We start from the raw sequence: 23,428 nt of genomic DNA, 5'->3' as shown, positions 1-23,428 counted from the left end.
TATAACTTGCAGCAGAAGCAAATTGGTATAAAATGTTAAGAGGTCTCTTACAAATCTGCTTGTTTCCAGATGAATCCCTGAAATAAAAACAAACTGCATTTTCTTTCCACTCTGGAATTAAAACTGCTGGCTTCTGAACCCCCCCTTTTTAAAGAGAGCTTTGCATTTATCACAGTCAGAACCACAGGAGGACCTGCACGTGAGAGACTGAATGTCTAGCACTATTTGCTCTTAGTGTCTTGCCCTTGTCAAGACTTACAATGAGAAGGGAGTGGGGAAACCTAGAGAATTAAAAATTGTGCCACTTGTACTTAAGGACTTAAAAGATGAAGAACCAACTAAAGAGCAGGTTGGATGCCAACAGACTGGCTCACACAAGCCGGTAGACCCTTTGTGGCTATCTTGGGAGCATGTAAAGCAGCCACACTGGGGCTGGGCAGCATGCATGCTGTTTGGAGACTCACGTGCTTCTGGGTTTTGTGCAACCACAGAAGCTCCAGAAAGAGGTGTTGCAATGAGGAAAATAACAGCAGTCACATATCCGCTGAGTCAGGGGTAGCCAAAGCAGTGCCCTCACTCCTAGTAGTTCCAGCTAGTGCAGGTTGATAGTCAGGGATTTGAGGAGTTCACAAATCTGGCGTTCCCCAACATTTTGGCTGCCCCTGCACAAATTGAAGGCATTGGCTAACACACACAATAGGGGCCTGGTCATGAGACCAGTTCGTTTCACAGTGGAGTACCGTATTTTTCTCTCTATAACACGCAGATTTTTTCTCCTAAAAAGAAAGGGGAAATGTCTGTGCATGTTGTTGAGCAAATGTGTGGTCCCTGGAGCCGAAAAATCAGGCAAAAATCAAATCACGCTTCACGGAGAAGGGAAACCTGAAAAGAGGAAGTTGCTGCTTTCCTGCATTCTGCCTCAGGGTCTTACTGCCCACTCTCTCTGTTTCGTTGCTATGTTTGCTCAAACAGAACAAAGAGCAGGGAAAGCCCCTCCCCTCCAGGCAAGCAGAGGGGAAAGCAGAGTGTCGTTCCTTCCTCTCTGTGCTCCGGTGCTGCTGAAAACATGCAGGTGGGAGAGAGAGAGAGAGAGAGAGAGAGAGAGAGAGAGAGAGAGCGCTGTCTGGCTTGGGTGGGTGCGTGGGGGAAACTTTTGCCTTCCTTTCCTCCCTCCCGTTATACCCCACTCCTGCATTCTTAGCCCTTCTGTGTTTTTCCTTCCCTCCCCACTTAAAATGTGGTTAAAAAGCATGGATCCACATGGATCCTCAGGATTTTTGCACTGGGTCACCCCAAATTCACCATCAGAGCACATAGCATGTCCATGGCTACAGCCTGCCCCCCCAAAATCATGCACCCACTGTTGCCTGGGGCTGCAATGGTGCAAAAACGTGGTTACAAAGCATGGATCCACATGGATCCTCAGGATCTTTGCATTGGGTCAGCCCAAATTCACCATCAGATCACATGTCTGTGGCCACAGCGTGAAGCACAAAAATGATACATCCACTGTTTCATTCAGAATGTTTTTTCCCTTGTTTTCCTCCTCTAAAAACGATGTGCGTGTTATGGTCAGGTGCATGTTATAGAGTGAAAAATACGGTAATTTACTTGAAAGATTCCCTCACCTCATATGTTCCCACTCCACCACTTAGATCTGCCAAGCTGGCACTTTTGCAAGTGCCTCAAAGCAGCCATTTCACACTTGCCCAAAATCAATCTTTTAGTGTGGCATCGCCTGCACTTTGAAATTCCCCGCAGGCGCCTTCACTGTATTGTTTACAGAGCCTGTCCACGCATGCCTACCAATGCGTGTGATTTTATGAGGTATACTTTAAAAATAATTTTAAATTTAAATTTAATTTTATGATATAACTTGCTCTTGATTATTGCTTTTCAATGGCATTTTAAAAGAATATTCTAGCCACATGGAGGTCTTTTGTTCTAGAAAGCGGACTTCAACTTTTGTTAAATAAACCCTGGATCCCTTCCAGACGGAATTCAGGCCTCATCACGGGACTGAAAGTGCCTTGGTCACGCTGGTCGATGATCTCCAGCAGGCTAGGGACAAAGGTGAGAGCTGTTTCCTAGTTCTGCTGGATCTCTCAGTGGCTTTTGATACCATCAACCATAACATCCTTCTGGGCCGTCTAGAGGGGCTGGGAGCTGAGGTCGATTGCCTGGATACCGAGGTCTAGTACTGAGGGCTTTCTGGCGGTTCCCTCATTGCGAGAAGCCACGTTACAGGGAACCAGGCAGAGGGCCTTCTCGGTAGTGGGACCCGCCCTGTGGAACACCCTCCCACCAGATGTCAAAGAGAAGAACAACCACCAGACTTTTAGAAGACATCTGAAGGCAGCCCTCTTTAGGGAAGCTTTTAATGTTTAGCAGACTACTGTATTTTAATACTTTGTTGGAAGCCGCCCAGAGTGGCTGGGGAAACCCAGCCAGATGGGCAGGGTATAAATAATAAATTATTATTATTATTATTAACTAATATTGAATCAGACTCAAGGTGGAAGGAATGGGAAAGTCAGTGACAGAATGCCCATAAATTTGCTACTAATTTTCAACACATTAGGGGACAGTAACAAATGTTTTCATTTCTTTGTTAAAGGTATTGTACAAGATAGTAATAATATAATACTGTATAAAACAACAGATTAAAAAGATAAGTAACAACTAAAACATAGCCGCTAATTAAAATTGGATCTTAGTCAGATGTCAAGGAAATAAACAACTAGTTGACTTTTAGACGACATCTGAAGGCAGCCCTGTATAGGAAAGTTTTTAATGTTTGATGTTTTATTGCGTTTTTAATATTTTGTTGGGAGCAGCCCAGAGTGGCTGGGGCAACCCAGTCAAGATGGGCAGCATATAAATAATATCATCATCAACAACACCACCACCAATATCACAAAAAATATTAGACATAGCAGCTCTTACAGGTGGTATCCAACAAAGTAGTCTAATAGTTGAAGACCTTCTGTCTGTGCAATACATTTTCCCTCCCTTTCCTTATCCTATGGCTTTCCCCCAACTGTGCAGAGCAGATTTGAGGGGGTGCATAGGAGGAGAGAGTGCAGTTCCACTGTGCAAACAGAAATCCTTATGCTAATGGAACTGCTTTGTTGGATTCTGCCTTCTGTTCATGAGTATTATAGAGGATCACTGATAATTTAACTGGTTGGAAGGGGAAAAGTAAGAAGCTGGGTTATATTACATTCCTGATAAAAAAACATATAAAAGCAACATATGAACTGGCATTTTATCAAGGTAAAAAGACACATTTCTCACTTGGCAAGAATTCTGGAAGGTTATTTTTCTTTTTGAGTTAAGATTTATTTGATGTACAACCCACAACCATGAAAATAAATGGGAATGTTGCTATTTGGCTAAACAGGTTAAAGGTTGCTGGCTAACAAAGTATGTTTACTACCTTACATGTTGACTTGGAGGTAAGCTTCGCTGAGTTCAATGTGAGTTCAATGGAATTTTCCTCTACTGTGAGCCTAGTTTTATTTCATTGTATGTGAAATAAATTATGGTGAAAAGTTGAAGAACAGAGGCACAAATAAAGGCCAAGAAAAAAATAGAAATTTTTGCATAACCCAGTAAAGCTGCAATTATAAGTATGCTTACCCAGAAGTCTCAGTGAGACCAACACAGCTTCTGTGGATACATTATTAGGAACATTCTGCAATGTAATTCTGCAAACCAGAATGGAATTCTGCATTTTTTAAAAAAACACACACTTGAATTAACTTTGTTTAGAATTTTTCTTATTCCTGTTTGCAGTTGAATTTTTAATATTGTCTTAAATCAATTTGCTGCTAAATATGGATGTGGTATCTAAATAAAATGTAGATTTAAACATTTACTGAGAGACATTTAACATATGAACTGTCACTGCAAACATTTGTTTCATACAAAACTAATGGTCACACTCTATTTGTATGGACATCTTCTGTAATTTCTCTAATATCACTGAAACCACATGGGGCTTGGACTGACTCTCCAACTGAAGGCAGTGGGAACTTTTCCTGTGGCAGAGTTTTAAGTGGGCAGAAAGCTCACAATATTGAGCATGAGTCAGCCAAAGTGAAATTAATTTAACAAGTCCCATTTACTCCAATGGAAGAGTTAAGCACGTGCATAAATCTCTCCCATGGAGATCAACAGGTTCAAGAGTGCTAACCCCCGTAGCCTGCAATATTTCTATTACATGTGCAAAAAAAAAAGAAAAGAGCAGAAAATCTTAGGTAGAATGGTGTAATGCTTAATGCATCAAAAACTAAAAATAGGCTGCCTGTACCCTGTAGAGAATATCCTGTGGAGATAAAAATCACAATCTAGGCTTGGCTGATTTTGTTTGGCAAAATGTAAAATACTGTACACAAAACTATCAAGAGAGAATTTGATTTACTTGCAATTCAGGCAGAGCTGTGCCAAGCACAACTGGAGGAAAGAAGTATCTCTTTCAAGTAGTAGTTTTTGGGCTGCAGAATTTTCAGAACAGTGGTACCTTGGTTCTTGAACGTAATCCGTTCTGGGAGTCCGTTCGACTTCCAAAATGGTTCGAAAACCAAGGCATGGCTTCCAATTGGCTGCAGGAGCTTTCTGCACTCAACTGGAAGCCGTGGAAACCACGGAAGCTGTGCCGGACGTTTGGCTTCCGAAAAATGTCCACAAACCAGAACACTCATTTCTGGGTTTGTGGTGTTCAGGAGCAGATTTGTTCATGAGCAAATCTTGGTACCGTTCAAGTACCAAGGTACCACTGCATTGTATAATGTAGTCCCTGAGGTTTGGGGGTCATCTGTGTACTGGGCAAACTGCTAACTTTTCTTATAGGATTATTGAGGGAATAAACGAGGTATAAGGAATTGCAATGTACTTTATACATGTGCTATAGAAATGGGGGGAGGGGGAGATAGTTATAGGATAACTTATCTTGTGTCCTGGACACATTCCTAACTATATGTTCTAAGTTGGGGTTCATCAGGTGCTTGTGTCCCAGGAACCCTAAGTGACGGCATCTTTCTCCCTTTCATTCCCATGTTTACCGAAATGCATATATTAGAGGGAGTGCACATAAATGTGCATATATTAGTGAGGAAAAAACATTTAAAACACACTATACATGGGAAAATTTTCTTGCAAAAATGTTTGTATCAGGCGAAACCGCATGCAAAATATGTACATTAAGAGAAATTTGCACTAAAATGAATTTTCATGAGGCCATTTAAAACAAAAAAACTGATGCAGAAATGTGGAAAATGAGAAACTGAAACTGTCAGATTTGTCCCATCTCCTATATATACATCAGCGGTAGCATATCTGAGGCTCTGGTGAAATTTTACAGAGGCACCTGGGACATTCAAGAACTTACAAGAGACTAAGGTCGTCTGGCTCCAGGGCTACATTTGATTACCCAAAGCATCCAAATATTTAACAATGTGTGAGAAAGAAACCCCTGTTTAAAAAGCTTTCAGCCTGATTTGTATATTGCATGGGGAGGTTTGTCTTCTCTATTATGCCATAACACCCTCAAAAGTTCAGCAGTAGGGTGAAGACATGAAACAGCACAGCATTGGATTTGGGATGCTTATTTTTAGCAGAACAGAGTTATACTCAGTCAAGGAAATTAAACAGAATTTTCAAATGCACTTTGTCTCCTATGTGTGTTAATGCTACGCTGTTTTGATTTGATTTCTCCTCATGGCTATGTATTTACATAAATTCATCACAGACCCACATATGAGGTGCACATTTTGCATCTCCCGGTGTACATGTAATTATTTTACTCATGTGATTTACATTACCTCAAATGTGCGTGGAGTAAATAAACAAGCCAAATAAATTCTAACTGTGGATAAAAACCATACTTCTCAACAGAGTGAACCTATTATTGATTCAAATACCCATATTTCTCCTTTTATAGTGAACCAAGCTTACAGTGTGCAGAATGTTGACTAAAATGAAATGTGTAAGACGGGGCTTTAAGTTGCATATTCTGGGTAAGAACCAAGCACACACAAAGGCTTCCAAACAGGTCTCCTCAGCTAGGCAAGGAACTGCAGGCATTGCACCTGGAGTTGCCATCTCTGATCACAGGAGGTGCCCCAAGCCCACTTCAGAAAGCTGTAATTGCAATGATCAGCTTTTTTTGAGAAACGAGAGGCTTGATTTTGTGCCCCTTGCTTCTCCCTTTGCAACAGATTGATAGGATTACTCCTCTGTAGAGGAGTAGACACAGCTCCTCCAGCACTGGCCTGAAACTGGCCGGGTGGGGTCAGCACAATGCTCACAGGGGTCCTGCTCTTCATTTGATTATTGTGATATAATTTTCCTTTATAAAGGAAACACAATGTGACTCATAATGAAAATATAAAGGAATTCAAAGTTGTTTACTACAAGTCTAAAAAAAAAAAAACATTTTGACAAAGATGCCACTTACCCTTTCTATGGCAGAAGGACTTTCCCTTTGCATGTTTAAAGCATTTTCATAGAACAAAGAGAGAGGTTTGCAAATATTAAGAGCTGCATGTGGACTGCTGCTTGGGAGGGAAAAGACCATAGGTGTGCTGAAGGCTGGATGAGAATTCAAATTCGCACAAAGAACAAAGCTAAATATTATAGTTATCGGTAGAATTTAGCAGTGCAACAAGTGTGCGACAATGAGCCAGCAAGAGTAGCAGAAACAATACAATGGCATGCTAGTTTTGTTCCACAATTTAGCTCTGTTTTGGAAAAAGAAAGAGGGCTGCAGCCAAATGAATTGCTCGTAGGGATAATCATGAAACGTCTTCCGGATTCTTATTACTGCATACAGGCAGGGCTTTCCCGCAATGTCAAAGGAAGTTATTTATAGGCGGCAACGGGCGCCCAATGTGTTAATGAGGGACTAGTCTGCAGCCACGGTGAGTTGATGGGAGGCTATCGACATTTTTATTCACTACACTGCATTAGCTCTGAAGTAGGCACCACACAATTACGGCCTTTTCATTTTGTGAAAATCAGCTCAGATTTAGCTCAATGTTCGAATGGACGGAACTGCATCCCAACCAGAAAATAGCTTCAGGTTGGGGCAGAGGTATTGTGAGATTGGGATGTGCTCAGGACCAGCCTTTTTATCTGGGTTCGGAGATTACTCCGGACTGTTTCCCAGCCATTATATGCCTTGGGAAGTGCTGGCTGGGGCTGATGGAGCTGTGGTCCAAAGAGGGTGGGGGCACCATGTTGGTGAAGGCTGCCTCGAGCCTAGCTTCCTCCACATATCAGCATCTTGTAGCAAACTGTGTAAAGCTGATCACACTATCTGACACTATCTCCTTGCAACCATATCGCTATTCCTCTATAGCTGCAGGATCTCAAGGTGTGCTTCTGGAATGCACTACAGAACAATTTCCACCTTCTACAATTGTCTTAAGGCAATGTACAATAAAAAAGGCCAAAAAAAGGTTTTAAAACCCTAAACAATACAAAATAGACACTCAAGGCATTTCCCACTTATCCAACTAAGAACAAAACCTGTTGGAACAAATATGACATCAGTTGTTTCCAAAAAGCACAGGTAGCAGGCACCTGCTGTATCACGACTGAGGTGCTATTCCACAGAGCAGTGGCAGGTTCACTAAAAGCCCTGCTCTGAGTTATTGTGGAGTGGGCCTCTGAGATCTTTGGGACTTGTAGAAACTCTTCCACAGACTGAAGGGATTTGTTGGGTATATAAGGGATAGTATATGATCCTACTTGTGTTTACGTTCCCCGTTCATGCTTAACACCTGGACAGGAATTGTCTGTTGATTGATCCAGGCTGTACATTTCTGTGCACTTATAAATATTTGGTGTGTGCTTAGTTATTTTACTTATAGGCAGCTTAGTATATATACAACCTCTTAAAGTCACAATTTGGAGTCTGCCTCTAAAACGTGTACTGTGTGAAGTGACCCTAAACGAGCTAATTACATAGGAGCGCTGAACTCATGTGCATCCTTCATGTCATTTCACTTTTATGACATATTAGATATGTATTTTTTACTGATGCATTACTCTCCTATTTGACATATCAACATACCGTATTTTGCGCCCCATAAGACGCTCCGGCCCATAAGACGCACCTAGTTTTTTTGGAGGGGAAATAAAGAAAAAAAATTTTATTCCCCCCCCCCAGGTGCGGGGCTGGAAGAACCAGGTCGGGGAACAGTGGGAAGGCACGCTCTGCCTCCCCGCTGTCCCCCGAGCTTGTGGGGCTGGCGATGGGCAGAGCTGTGCTGATCCCGGGATGGCAGGCAGCTCTGTGCCGCCATCCGGAGCGGGGCGGGACTTAGCGCCCCGCTCCGGATGGCGGCGCAGAGCTGCGCTGGTCCCAGGACCGCAGGCAGCTCTGCGCGGCCACCGGGAGCGGGGCGGAGCTTCTCCCCCGGCTCCCGGTGGCCGGGCAGAGCTGCGCTGGTCCCGGGACTGCAGGCAGCTCTGCGCAACCCTCGGAGCCGGTCTCCCGAGGGTTGCGCAGAGCTTCCTGAAGCCTGGAGAGCGAGAGGGGTCGGTGCGCACCAACCCCTCTCGCTCTCCAGGCTTCAGCGAAAGCCTGCATTCGCCCCATAAGACGCAGGCACATTTCCCCTTCATTTTTGGAGGGGAAAAAGTGCATCTTATGGGGCGAAAAATACGGTATATAATTAAAAGGGCAAAATATCCTAAGACGTGCAATCTTTTCGAGTGCTTTTACTTGAGAAAATGCATATTCCATGCAACACTGACAAGGCAATCCTATGCACGTTCCCTCAGAAGTAAGCTGAATCTCAAGGAAGCTTCCTCTCAAATGTACATAGGATTGCAGCCTCGCAGATTTTAAGATCTGTTTCCTCACAAGCTATTTTTGACAGTTTTGTTCCCCTCATTCTTTGCTTGTGATCTTCACGGTACCACCTTGGTCACTTTGGTAGCTCTCTCCTTACATCACAGTTGCTGACATGGGATGTTTCTCTTTTGTGCAGTGCTGGACTGAAAGCTTTCTTTTAGCAAAGGAAAACTGGTTATATGACATGCCCAATTTAATTCTCATTCCAGTTTCTTTTCTTATAAAATATAAAATGTATATAAAAATGTTTTTATAAGACAGTATCTTACAAGCCAAACAATGTATATATATAAAAAAGAAAGGTGTCGTTGTATGTCATTTAGATCAGTATTTCCCCCATTATTTTTACATTTGAAAGCCAAGACTACACTTCTGGTTCATAAGTCCATCCCTGTTTAAGAGCTATGGAGAATTCTGGCAGCTTCCATACAGGGTCCTTGCTGTAAAATAGCCATGCTTTGTTCACTCACTTTGTTCACTCACTACAGGGAACCTGCATGACAGTATGATAAAAATATGCTCCTCCCAGGTTATCAGCTTTCATTTTTGTCATAGCTCAGAAAATCAGACCTTTTTAAATTAACAAATTGGAACAGCCGCACAGTTCCCTCACTGTGTAGCTATTCATACTGGTTATAGTCGGTTGTACATCCAGCCACAGTACCTTCTCTATTGGTCTATCTCACCTATCTAAGAATCAACTCTATCTTTTCCTTTTCCAATGCCTTTATATCCATTTTTCTTCTCTCCCCTTAAACTCTGCTAGATTTTAAAAACATGAAGCTGATTTATTATTATTATTATTCCAGCAAAAAGCTTGCGATGTTCTCCCTAGTACCACTGTTAGCTACTACATACAGCCTTCAGCTGTGACCCAGCACAGGAGAAAAGAATGTAGAGTTTTAGGCAGGCAATCTGCTTCCACATGTGTTTTTTATTTTATGGTTCATGGTATCTATTAAACTATATGGACGTTTCACAACACAAATGTCTGAAAGAAAACAAATTAGAATCCACTATCTTAATTTGTAAGTTACAAAATACATAAACACAATGCTTCCTAAAATTGAGAAGTCAATGTGTCTGTCTCAGGAGACAGAGCTGTTTCTTAGCCATTCTGAATGATTATGAACTGTATTTCAGTCAAAAAATAACATTTTTTAATCTACAGTTCCAGAAATGGATGTGAAACTTACACTGCTCCCTTTCCTACATATACTCAAGAATAGCTGAAGTATCCTTACAATGATTTTGGAATTAACGGGCATGGAATAGATTTTCTCCAACCTAGAATAATATCATTTTACAGCTTATTTTCTCATTCAAGTGGAACAGAGAAAATGACCAGCTCTGCTTTCAGGTCTTTAGAATGACATTTCTACATATCAAAATTTAGCTGTCATTTCCCTCTTTCTTTCTTTCTTTCTCTTTCTTTCTTTCTTTCTTTCTTTCTTTCTTTCTTTCTTTGCTATGAGCTGAAATCACCACCCTTCCTCCTTCTCCTCCCATTTTTGAACAGCTTATGATATCAAAGAAGAGAGAAACTGAGACCTATAAGAATCTAACCATAGACAGGACTTGGTGTACACCTGTCTGCAAGTGGACATACCAGAGATAAGCAACCTGTGAACCTCTAGATTCTGGTGCATCTCAATGCCCTTCAACCATTTAGCATAATCAATGGTCAGGGATGATGGGTGTTGTAACCACAGGCCCCCATTCCCCGAGCTACTACAAACCTAATGCATAAGATTGCGCCAAAGGAGTTCCAGGTGTCTGGATTTGTGCCTTTTGAATGGTGCACCTAGTGTGTGTGTTTTTAATTTATTTAACATTGTTGCTGTTGTTGTTCAGACTCTGCCATTGGCCCAGAATGAAATTAACAAAAACAATGTTTAAACAATGCAAAAAAACCAAACAACCCCCCCCCCCCCCGAATCAGGGGATGACTTCAGGGGGGTGTTATTGGGTTGTTGTTTTTATTTTGAGTATATATATATTGTGGTTTTTATGTTGATATTTTCTGTAAACTGCCTTGAAACCTCCAGGTATAGGGCGGTATAATAATAATAATAATAATAATAATAATAATAATAATACTGTAAATGAGAATAAAACAGGATCAGGGAGTACAACAAACTTCAGCCAGCAAAAAAACAAAACAAAAAACTCCCAATAAACCTCAGCAATATATTCAACAAACCCAGCGTGACCCAAGAGCTTGCTGAAATAAAATCACCTCAACGTGGCAACACAAAGCCATCAAAAGATAAAATTCTTTCTGGGAGGAAATTGCAAAGTATTTCTGAAAAGAGCCTCTTCTCCCTGCCCCTCAAAAAATGGCAAGAACCCACGGGTATTTCAAATGGTGAGGGGACACAGAGCCGTGTCTTTGAGGGAGATCTTAAACTCTGACTGAGTTCATATTGTAACTTGTTTCTGCACACAGGATGAGTGCTGCAGCAGTGGTGGGGAGGGGTCAACGGCAGCCTGCCTAGGTGCTTCCCCCAATCTGGAGGTGGGTCTATTGGTCTGTAGGCTTTTGATTTATATTGAAATTATAACTTTATATTGTAGGTGACAAAGTCCTATGATAAACAGACTAGGACAAAAAATCAAGAAAAGGGAACATCAAATTAAGAATAACCCATTGCAGTTTGCCTCAGGAGAGGAGGAGACTTCAAATAGCATGCTTGTTCCTTGTTTTGGTCCTCAGGCTGCTTACTTCATGCTCAAGTCAGTTTTAAGAAAATAAACAGCTTCGCAGACATCTACTTCATTACAGACGCAATAATGATGGAACATATGATGCACAGCATCAAAACACAGTGATAAAACCTTCACCAAACACACTTTGTAGGCCATCCCCCCGCTCAGTGTTTTGCAAGAGTCTGGGGAACTTTCTGCTGATACTAAAAGAGCCAGCCAGCTAGGATGTGGCACAAGAGAGAGAGAAAAAAAAATATATCTCCCTAGCATCTCATGAAACAAACTTGTATAGCTCAGCCAACTGCCTTCGTCACTCTTACTGAAATATCCTGAAATGACTAATCCCTACAAAAACACATTTTAAAAAGGTTTTAGAGATTCCACCCCACCACCTCCAACCCAAGCTGAAGCTGATGGCCTGTCTGTGTCCAAGAAGGGCATTTTCTCTCTAGAGTCTTGTTGAAATATAAGCTTGGATGGGCAACTGCAGTAACCTGGTTGATTTGATTAGCTACTCATTTGCTGAAACTGTTATGACTTCAGGAAACAAAGACTGGCTTGGTACAGACAACTTCCTTTTTCGCTTCTAGCAGCCCTCGGTGATGATGTTTTGAGCAGCAGAATTCATTTAAGGCTACCATAAATGTCACTGTCATAACTGCATCAGACAGAGCTGAAGGTCAGAGTTGACATTACATCAATGATGGTTCGTTTATTATATCACTTTCCGCTTGTTTGGTGTGTTTTTTAAAAAAGTCATTAAAAGGGGTTGCTTTATGTATTCCAAAACAAAAAACAAAAACATTTTAAAATAATCATGATTACTTCCAAGGAGCTACAGAAGCTAAAGAACTAAACTTACAATAATTTCAGTAAAATCAGATGAAAATTGCGCTGGTGATTGCTATGGTCTACTGTCTGTATACAGAAAGGAAGACTCTTCCTAAGCCAAGTTGCTGAGATCTAGAAGCTTGAAAAAGGAACATGTTTCCCCTCTCTGAGCAGCCAAAAGCAGCTAGTGAATGCACCTGACTTTATCATGGCCAGTCTGCTTCCACACTAGGCAAACAATGCAGAGACTGCTTTGTGCCTAACCACAAGGGTTATGGTGAAGATGCGATTAGTTCCAAAATACTGCTAAGAGGTGACTTGGACCTTCCCCTTCACACATACAACATCTATGCCACAAGCAGTAGTGGGATGTACTCATAGGAAAAGTGCAATACTTCAAATAGCGTGGAAACTGTGGCTTACCCTGGAAAAAGAATGACTGGGTAGCACCAGGATTCATCCATCTGGAGGCAGCCTTAGTCTTCCGCAAGTCCCATCCATGGCTTCCAGTGATGGCTTGTGAGGGGCAGTGGTGGCACTGCACTTAATGGGATGACAATGGGGCAGGGCAAGGTGGCAGCAAGGTCAGGGTGCTTGGCCAGCAGGAGCTTTGCAGGTCAATGCTGAGGACCACAAAGCTCTTTACTTTAAAATAGTTTCAGTTAGCTGCATTAGAAACTTCAGCATTCTCCAAAACCTTCAGATGACGTTCAGAAGCAATAGGATGTCAATCAGTGATTGACATCCATCAAAGTTCAAAGGAGGTTGCTGTAACCACCAATCACCTAATCAGTGATTACGGCAACCTCAGTTGAAGATGTGCTTTCAGCACCCATCAGCTGATTGGTGCTGGGAGCGCACATTCCAAGAGGTTCCTTGTAACCAAAGATCAGCTAATCGACAGCAATAATCGAGCTTCTATGTGGTCTTGGCAGTGGGGAAATGGTCCTAAAACTGGAGCAAGAATGAAATATCCTGCTTCCCAGTGGTAATGCCACTCAGATATGGTTTCTACCAAAAACTAATTCATTTGTAAAAGTAGTGGATAAGAACAAGCCACATTTGAAATGTTATTTCTTCTTAACCCCATATTTCTATAAAACCTTAGATAACTGTAAAATGATATGCAAATTCACAACAAAATTCTGTATCGCACAGCATTTAAATGGCTACTAGATATATCATGGGTCACATTCACTAACAGGTGATTTAACATTTAGGTCATAGAGCTTGACACAATGTACAGAAACCACAATTAAATTATGTAAAATGTTCATCTGCCAGCTCCAAAATATTTCCCCATATTCCTAGCCTTTGACCTCTCTCTCTCTCTCTCTCTCTCTCTCTCTCTCTCTCTCTCTCACTCAAAAGTACTTCTTGTCAACTCCACAACTGAACTTCCAGATGTTCAACCTGATATTATTTAGCTTACTTTAAAAAAGCATGAAAGCAAAAATGAGGGACTGAAGAAATCTCATGAATACATACTAACTGAGAACAGAATTCTTGCACATTGAAGCCAGCTTTGACCTTAGACCACACGAAGCCACAGACCTATTGCAAGACATGCAATCTTGACTTCTCAAAACCTGAAGGAAGAATGTGCCACACAGTGCTAGAGTTTAAGCTTCATTTAATTTTGCAAGTTACTTTTTGCTTTTAAAAGTGACAAATAAATGTCATAAGCAGCAGCAGCAAATCCCTGCCTCACATCTGTATGCACCCCTGGTTTCTTCACTACTCCCTCTTTGTATCCAGGATTTTTAGGGTATACGGTAGAGACTCAGAGCAGCCCAAGGAAGTCCCTACAGATTGCTAGGACTTCACACCCATGTTTGTAGCATCCAACAAGGACACTGGAGATGGACTGTAAGGCACAACAGTGGTTTAGTAAGGTACAGGGATGGGTGCAGACTGTGTTAGATGCCTGCCATTCATGTTTCAGCATTTTGCTGCAAGACTTCTTATACTGGAAGTGAATGGCACAAACAACTCTCCAGGTCTGCACCAGACACTTCAATTATTTCTGGAATGACCCTAGAGCTAATAAAAAAGGAACCAGTCCTAAGATGTGTCCTCAAATGCTTCTACTCCCACTATATCTGGACACACGAAAAGCCAGACTGTTTTTCTCCAAGAGAGGAGGGGTTTTGCCCATAATCCCTGGAGGAAAGTCTGCATGAAACAGGTTGTGCACAAAAACAAGCATTTTTAACATGCTAATGATAGTTCTTTTCCCACTTGTTTTAGTCACGTAAACGGATGCGGCTTAGCTGTGTATAGTCTTGTTCATAACTGCCTTTTCCAAAATGTGTATCTGCTAAAGCAGTTATGGCTATCATTGTCCTTGGCTATTGGCCATGCTGGCTGTTGTTGGAGGTCAACAACATCTGGAGGACCACAGGGCAGCCACTCATGTGCTAAAGTGTAGTCTGCTTGCTCATTAGAAAGAGAAAGGCGTGGTTTAAACTGGCCACCAAAGTGATGCAAATTAATTTGAAATGCATTTTACCAGAAATGAAACCTCTGTAGTGACTAGTGTCAGGAGCCCAACAGCAACTCAGTTTTTTTTTACAACTAAAATATTTTAAAACTTATCTCGTCACAGTACAGTGGTACCTCGGGTTACATATGCTTCAGGTTACATACACTTCAGGTTACACACTCCACTAACCTAAAAATAGTGCTTCAGGTTAAGAACTTTGCTTCAGGATAAGAACAGAAATTGGGCTCCGGCAGTGCGGCGGCAGCAGGAGGCCCCATTAGCTAAAGTGGTGCTTCAGATTAAGAACAGTTTCAGGTTAAGTACGGACCTCTGGAACGAATTAAGTACTTAACCCAAGGTACCACTGTATTTATTTGCATATGGTATGTGTATTCACTCTATATCAGCTCGGAAAATTGGTGAGCATACCACCCACCTTAAAGCAGCAGTGGCTCTTCAGATGTTGTTGGAACTCCAATTCCCGTCAGCTCCAACCAGCATGGCCAATGGTCAGGGATGATGGGATATAGAGTCCAGCAACACCTGGAGGGTCACAAGTTCCCCATTCCTTCCTTGTGCCAGCACTGTCCATTGTTTTATGATCCCAAGGTTTTTCCCTGGTATATGGCTAGTCCTTATTTCATAGCAAGTCTATCCTTCCCAGCGGCAGGACTTCCCTTCCTGTTCATTACGTGAAGAATGGATCTTGTGCTACAGGGAGTAGCGAGAGTACAGAGCTAAATCTCAGCCACTGCAAACACTTTATAGCATTGGGTTGCATGATACAGCAGTCTTATTCACATTGCACGTGGATCCAAAACAGTTTAGTCAAAACACAAAATGATGCTAACTGTGAAGGAAGCATTTTGCGTGCATGCCTCTGAAATATCATTTAAAATTTCCAATTCGAATTAGCAGTGTGTTTTTCCAGCATCATTACTGGAGATGAATGATACATCAAAAAAGAGTTACAGAGTATTCCCAGAAGGTGAAGAAAACTGACTCTCAGGAACTAGTGAAAGACCAAGTAGAGAAGTTAGTGATTTGGAGAACCCGTAGGCAAATGCTGGTTAGCGTAATTTCACAGGCATTTGGAAGGGCAACAATAAACCCTTGATCTGGTTCAACATCCAGTCTGTGCAATGTACAACCTCAGTCAGTGCAACGTATAAGCAAGATAGATGAAGCTGTCTGATATTTTTGTCTTTGTCATTCATAATTTCGTCAAGTGCAACCCCACCAGTGTGATCAATTTGGAAAGCAGTCAGGAAAAGAAGTCAAATTCCAGCAAAAATGTAAAACACACAGCTTCCCACAGACCATGAAGTCTGAGCAAAATTGACTCAGGATCCCAGCAAGGAAGGCCAGTTTTTTCCCTTCTGGTATACATTTGTTCATGCTTTAGCGAATGTTGTGAGTCTCCACAGTAAATTCAAAAATCATGAAACTGTCAGAAGCAAGAACAACGGAAAAATAAACCTACAGAAATAAAGAGGGATAAAACCCTTTTACAAAAGGCTTACATATGATTATAGAACCCCCTCAAAAAAGATGTCTCTCTACTTTTTAATAAATATATTCCTAAATCAAATACCGTATTTTTTGCCCTATAGGACGCACTTTTTCCTCTCCAAAAATGAAGGGGAAATGTGTGTGCATCCTATGGGGCAAATGCAGGCTTTTGCTGAAGCCTGAAGAGCGAGAGGGGTCAGTGCGCACCGACCCCTCTCGCTCTCCAGGCTTCAGGAAGCTATCCGCAAGCCTTGGGAGCCTGGAGTGACTTCCCGCCGGGCTCCCAAGGCTTGCGGACAGCAGCCTGCAGTGGGGCGTGCCCCGGGCTTCAGGCAGATATCTGCAAGCCTGGAGAGCCCGGCAGGAGTTCCCAACGGGCTCCCAAGGCTTGCGAATAGCAGCATGTTCTGGGGGCTGGGAGCGATGGCGAGGTTGTGCAAGCTCCGGGAGCGATGGCGAGGTTGCGCAACCTCACCTTCGCTCCCGGACCCCCAGCCCCGAGGCTAAAAACGAAGCCAGGACAGCTAACGGGATCCATCCCGCTCACTGTCATGGCTTCTTTGCTCTTTGGGGCTCGGGGGGGGGGATATATTTTTTTCTTTATTCCCCCCCCCAAAAAATAAGTGCGCCCTATGGGCCGGTGCGCCCTATAGGGCGAAAAATATGGTAACTTATTTTATTTGTCAGTCTATGGCCACTCAATAAAACTTCTGAGAACAGCTAACAAATGATGTACAGTATGTCTTATTTATAGCATAATATATCATATGTTGTACCTAATCCCACACGTTCTTGGCTGGATAGCTCAGTTGGTTAGAGCACGGGGCTGATAAGGCCAACTTGAAGGGCTAGAATAGTGCTAGAACTGGGCTGGTGCAGCACCACTGAAACTGGCAGACATGATCCTATGGGATGTTCCTACAGCAGAAGGTAACATTAAATGGTGGGACCTCTGAGCTCTGTCTAGGTATTTGTTGAAGAGCTGAAAGAGCTACAATGCCATTTTTACTTAGCAGAAAGCAAAAAACGTTTCTTAGAAGAAGGATTGCGCAGATTAAGAAATGACCTCCAACATTTTACAAATGCTTAAAAGAAACCATGTAATTCAAAAAGTGTAGCAGGGCAAGAGAGAAAATAAATTTCTTTGAATATATACTATTATATTCACATTAGACTTCTATTGAAAAAGATCAATAAGAAAGGTCCATGCCAACAATTCATAATAAACATAGCCCTATAATCATTATTTTGTTCAAGAGTGAATAAAGGAGGCACTAATTAATAGACCAGTGATTCTCAACACCATGGCACAAATAATGCTCCCATTACTATAAAAGAGCTAATAAACAGCCTAAGGAGGTATTGTAATACGGGGGGGAATCCACTGTCAGTTGCAATATGGTTCCTCCCACACGTCCTACTAAAAGAAACAGCAAGATATCAGATCATTAGTCTCACTAACCTGTGGAGTCATTCCATGGCAGATATACATGATCGGAATATTTTCTGTGTCTGGCCCTTGATCAAGGCACAAATCACTTTTCAGAGAATTCTGCAGCTACAGAGTACAGGCAGTGGAAGAAAAAGAGAGAGGAAAAAGAGAATACATGCTTGTTAAAATAGGACAAGTATTATACTTGATCAAAGTTATATCTTGGCAATAAAATTTTAACTACCTATAGGGAGTAAAACACAAAATTGCTTGAATGTTTAATAATGTGATGCTACAGCATCATCTATAATGCACCATTTACATTCAAGATTGCAATTCTCTAAAATCTTTGTAACAGTAGGATCCCAACACCACAAGCAAATTTATGATTACTTATTATTGTATTGTTTCTGGGATTGGCTTTTTCTTGGTTACTCTTTAGTGGAGGTCCTAAATGATAAGAAGGAAAAGCCATGATTCTTAGTACTTATGACAGGATAAGTTAAGGATATTTCCTATCCCCTATACATGCCCTCCAGTTCACCAAAAGAGCCTCTCAGGGGGAATCAGAGACCCTCCTGAACAAGGTGGATTGTGGGCTGGGGGATGCTAAAGCAGTGAGGAAATTTGCTGAAAAGAACATTTATGGGAGGTAAAGTTCCTCATCCCCTCATCCCAATAGCAATTCCTTGCATTCCATCACGGTTTGTTCAGGAGGGCCCAAGACCAGGGAGACATTCTTTTTGGGGAGAACAGGTGGCTTCCATTACCTCCAAGTTAATTTATCGTAGGGTCCAAGCAACCTTGCATGTCATGATTCTATTCATATATATATATATATATATATATATATAGTATCAAATGCGGTGACAGTGATAATAATACAACAAAACAACAACACCACAAACTTTATCCAGTCTGTATAACATTTACTGTACACGTAACTTGTTAAGATAGAGTTGTACATTTATCCACTCCATGTTTACAGTATATCCAGGCTTTGTCTTGCACATGGCACCTTAGTAGGTTTGTTGTTTTAATGGTTCTAAGTCTATCTCTATTCTAGCTACTATTCTAGTAAATTTGGTTTTATATTTATAAGCCAGTTTGTGGTGTTGTTGTTTTGTTGTATGATTCTATTCTTGGCATATCAATATACGTAAGAAGAGAACATAAGAATAGTCATGTCAGATTATTCCAATGGCATGTCTAATCTATATTGTGATAGGAAGCCCACATGCATGACCTGAGAGTAAACTCCTTTCCTACAGTAGTTCCTCAGAAACTAATATTCAGAGGCATATTGCCTCTGATCCTGGAGACAGTATAAGCCATCCTGACTAGCAGTTCTCAATAAACTAATGTTTCTGTCTTTGTCTAATCTCCTTTTAAATACATTTATAAATCTGGTCTGGGAAAGACTCCTCAATGTAACTCCAGGAGTGATCCTGGAATCTGTGGAGACAATACTGAACTAGATGGGCCATTGAGCTGATCAGGTGAAAGGCAGATTCTCATGTTCCAAAAGGTCTCCGTTTCATGAAAATAATGGAGACAGATAGAAATACCAACATTAATCCCGAACTTTTAAGCCTGTGAATAAATCCCCTAAAAACAATGCGGCTGCATGTATCAACACCAATGAGGGCTTGGTCAATTTGCAAAGGCTTTTCTGACAAATCTAGAGGACAAATGATTTTAGAAAAGCAATGCACACAGTGTGACAAAAGTGCACTTGGAAACTAGATGAACAGCTGCATTCACTACTTATCTTTCCTGTGTCAAGACAATTTCATGTCTTGCACCAGTACCCTTTAGTGTTTCAGATTTCTTTCAGAACTTCTTTGAGAAGCCTGGCACAGTTGATACCTTTGCAGGGCTGATCTGAGCTTTTAATTTATGCCTGTCAAATAAATGTTGGATTTATCCAACAAGTGTGTGACAGAAAACTCAGTTATTCCATGGGTTTGTTCTGTTTTTACTTCTGTTTTTATATCCTTGATCACAGAGGCCTTAGGCATCATCCCAAACAATAAGAAACACTCTTTTTATAAAGTGAGAAACCAACTCAGTTTTTATGAGAGTCGGAGTTAACTTTAGATCTCTGGTGTTTAAAAAAGAAACCATCTTGTCAAACACAGAATTATTTTTGCCTGTGGTCATATTGTAAGTTTTTATTTTATTTTTAACTTTCATTAAGTGCACTGCAATTGGACTAACATGTATACATAATTAGGAACAGGCTGTTAACCTGAGAATAAAAATCTATTTTATTAATTTTATTTGGAGGCACTTTCTGACATCTAGAACACTGCTATCTTTCCCATCTTTTCAATGCTGAGTTTCATGAGAAAAGCTACTACGTCGAATACAATGAACCTTAAGTGGGATTTAAATGCACAAATGTCAAATTCATCACGCATTATCTAGCAGAGGAGTTACAAGACTGAGGGACTAGCAATTCTCTTGTTTTAATTTCTGTGCTTTTAATGGGATTGTTTTGGTGCACATTTTAATCATGGCCCTTTATATTTTAATGGTATCGTTTCATTCCATATTTTAATTATGGTGTAGTTTTAATTATTCCTTAGTTTAACAATGTTATACAGTTTGTTTTTTATGTTTTGTAAACTGCTCAAAAGCCATCTGGGCATTAAGAAGTATTATATTATTAATAAAAAAAAACACAATTTCAGGTGCCCTAGAGATGCATTCCAGTCTGGGGTGCTTCTGGAACCTGCACTGCTCCTGGATTCCCTTGAGCCAATTACAGCTATGAGGGATTTGCTCCAATTCATTTGGTGTTCCATCTTTCCTAGAGAAAGCCGATTGGGCCGTTGCACACATGACTTGGTCACATCCAGATTTGATGACTACAATACACTTTACATCGAACTGAATTTGAAAGGAGTACAGAAAACACTCTTGCAAAAGCCACAATTTTCCAGGGTTTGTATTTCCAAGTCTCTTATTCTAACTTTGTTCAATCTGCTCTGGCTTACCAATTGATTTCTGGGCTCAGCTCAAAATGCTGGCTGTTACAAATGTAGCCCTAAATATTTAGGAAGAGGATATTTGAAGCCCCATCTTCTCTCACATGAATCTGTCCCCAACTCAGTGTTTTTCACTGATAACACTAAGACATGATTTGTTTAGTCAACGTGTGATTTGTTTGAATGTCCGAACACAGCCCAGCAGGCTAACCATGGCTTGTAATGGGTGGTAACAAACCGCAATGTGAAGAATGTATGCATTCTAAATGTCATATCACATTAACTATTGTTAAATAGCTCTATAAATAACCACTTGCATAGGGCAAGTAAGAACTTCCCTCAGGTGACCTAGCAAAGAAGATAACTCTTTCCTTTCTGCCCCTCCACTTGTAGGCTACATATGACTACGTTCGGTACCTGTGTGGGCAGCAGGTTTCTACTTTAAAAGGACTCAAAACACACCAGAAACAGAGATGATACAGCAGCGCATGCATGTGTGAGGTAGAGTAGAACAATCACACCTGTGTCAAACAACATGCAGCCAAACAGTTAAATAAATGAACCATATAAATGACCTGCAAGTTTGTCCTGTGGCTGTTATCTGGGAGAATTATTTCTCACAGCTATGAATAATCAAGATAAATAAGCAGGACTCTTACCACTCCATAGGCAACAGTGTCTGAGTACATTCTCATTTCTGGATATACGCTGACAAGGTACCACCTAAAGGTCTTGCACTGAAGCTTTTTCCTCAAGGCTTTCCTCTCAGAAATATCACCAATGTCAATTCCAGAATCCTGTGCACATTGACCAAAAAAAACATGTCAGAGATATAAAAGCCATCCTCCTGCTCTCTGGCAGTTCGTGTTACAATTCTCCATGCTCTTTTGTACAGTTCAGTGAAGGGGGGGGGGTGGAAGACCACAGGGGTATGTACTGAAACATGATTAGCATAGTTTAGCTGCCTAAAATAAATAGGTATTTCATACAAAATCTGAGGTATTTGTGTCAGTGTGTTTAAACATAAAAGACACCATCATTTGGGGGGCCTGATCCAGAATATTTTACATTCAGTGGGTTAATTCTCACTGACTTCAATGGATTTTGAATCAAGTTCCACAGTAATAATGTCATTGAAGCAATTCTAAGATTCAAAAACAAGTGGTATATATAAAAGCAAGTTGTCCTGGAAACCACTTTTCTACCAGCAAAGGTATGGTCTATTTCAAAGATTCCATTGTCGGGCAAATGTGGATGTTTGGCTTTCGTATTTCTCTGCAACAATTAGAAATCCTGCCCACCTTTTTCTGTTTGTTGAATGCTCTCCCCAGGGAGGCTCGCTTGCTGCCTACATTACATATCCTTGGGCATCAGGCAAAAACATTCCTCTTCTCCCAGCCCTTTGGCTAATTAAGCAATCTATGGCCCTTTAAACTCTGTGTCTGTGAGGGGTATTGTTTTTGTTGGTTACTATCTTTCATATTTTTATATTGTGAACTGCCCTGTGGTCCTCGGATGACGGGCGGCATAGAAATTTAATTAACCGCAGCAACAACAACAATTTCAGTTGCCATTTTTTGTTGAAGGAATTTGCAAAATCTTTCCCCCCTCCCCTTTTCATTGCATTTTATGGCTAAGCCTTGGCTGGTGTAACATAGTTTTGTGGAGTTCAAGATACACGAGTTTCATAAAGAGCCTGTAAGTGGAGATCAATAATTTATCTCATTATAGCTATGCAGTAGAGATTTCTAGAGAGGCATCTAAATGCAAATTCAGGACCAGTCTTTGACAGGAAGTAAAATGAGACATTCTTACTGTAGATTATGTCGTCGCACACAGCTCAAAATACTCAAACAAAATAAAGAAGAAATAAACTTTACATAAAAATATTTATTATCAGGTAGGTTAGGAAATGAGCCTTGTTCAGGCAATAAATACCTGCAGTCCTCATAACCTGCCGGGAAAGGGATCATTGTCACTCACACCCGCCACCTTTCTCATGCTGATAGTGACTTGAAAAAGACCTGGCACTGCACAAGGATGCTTGCCCCATGGGTCCAGTGTTGATGGGACCACAGGCACACATGCAACAGGGAAAGGGGGCTAGGGAAGAAGAGGGTTAGCCTATAGCAGGCTCCCAGGCTCCAGTATGCTTAAGAGATTGAAGGTCCCTCAAGATGTCCCTTTTCAAGTGCATTCATGATTATTTGTGCCCATGGTGATTTTGAAGAGGTCACATGTGATCCCACCCTCAGTACTGTTTGTGCCTGCTAAAGTTTTGTGGTGGTTGCACTGATTCCATTTCCAACCAGTGCATATTCCGTAACTTCCTTTTGAAACCTGTAACCTTTTACACCACAAATGCTCTGGCTTCTTTTTGTCCCATTTTTTTTGCTCCTCCAGACAGCAGTAATGTAGTGACATTAGGGGAGCACCGCACAACAATAAATCCAACAGTAATGCAGTATTAGTGTGTCAAGAGTATGTTGCAGAAAATACTTGCACTCCAACAGCAGTCTAGAGGGACCACAAGAATTTTATGTCTACACTGAATTTGGGTATCTGCATGATGGCTGGTTTATGTAGCCTTAAGTTATTTG

General features: G+C 41.2%; 1 protein-coding gene across 2 annotated transcripts in view; it reads right to left on the bottom strand.

Moving 5' to 3' along the window:
• Window positions 1–23,428, bottom strand: part of GALNT18 (polypeptide N-acetylgalactosaminyltransferase 18) — a 336,801-nt gene that overhangs the window by 28,566 nt on the left and 284,807 nt on the right. For both annotated transcript variants that reach the window (XM_083477681.1, XM_083477680.1), the window contains exons 8-9: window positions 21,488–21,625; window positions 17,866–17,961 (exon numbers count right to left, since the gene is read on the bottom strand). In XM_083477681.1, coding sequence (XP_083333807.1) covers window positions 17,866–17,961; window positions 21,488–21,625 — 234 coding nt within the window. The remainder of the gene's footprint in view (window positions 1–17,865; window positions 17,962–21,487; window positions 21,626–23,428) is intronic.

Source organism: Podarcis liolepis, assembly GCF_965112155.1.
Source record: "Podarcis liolepis genome assembly, chromosome: 1".
Classification (NCBI taxonomy): Eukaryota; Metazoa; Chordata; class Lepidosauria; order Squamata; family Lacertidae; genus Podarcis; species Podarcis liolepis.
Note: the sequence above shows the minus strand (reverse complement) of the source record. Positions and strands in the feature narration are given on the sequence as shown.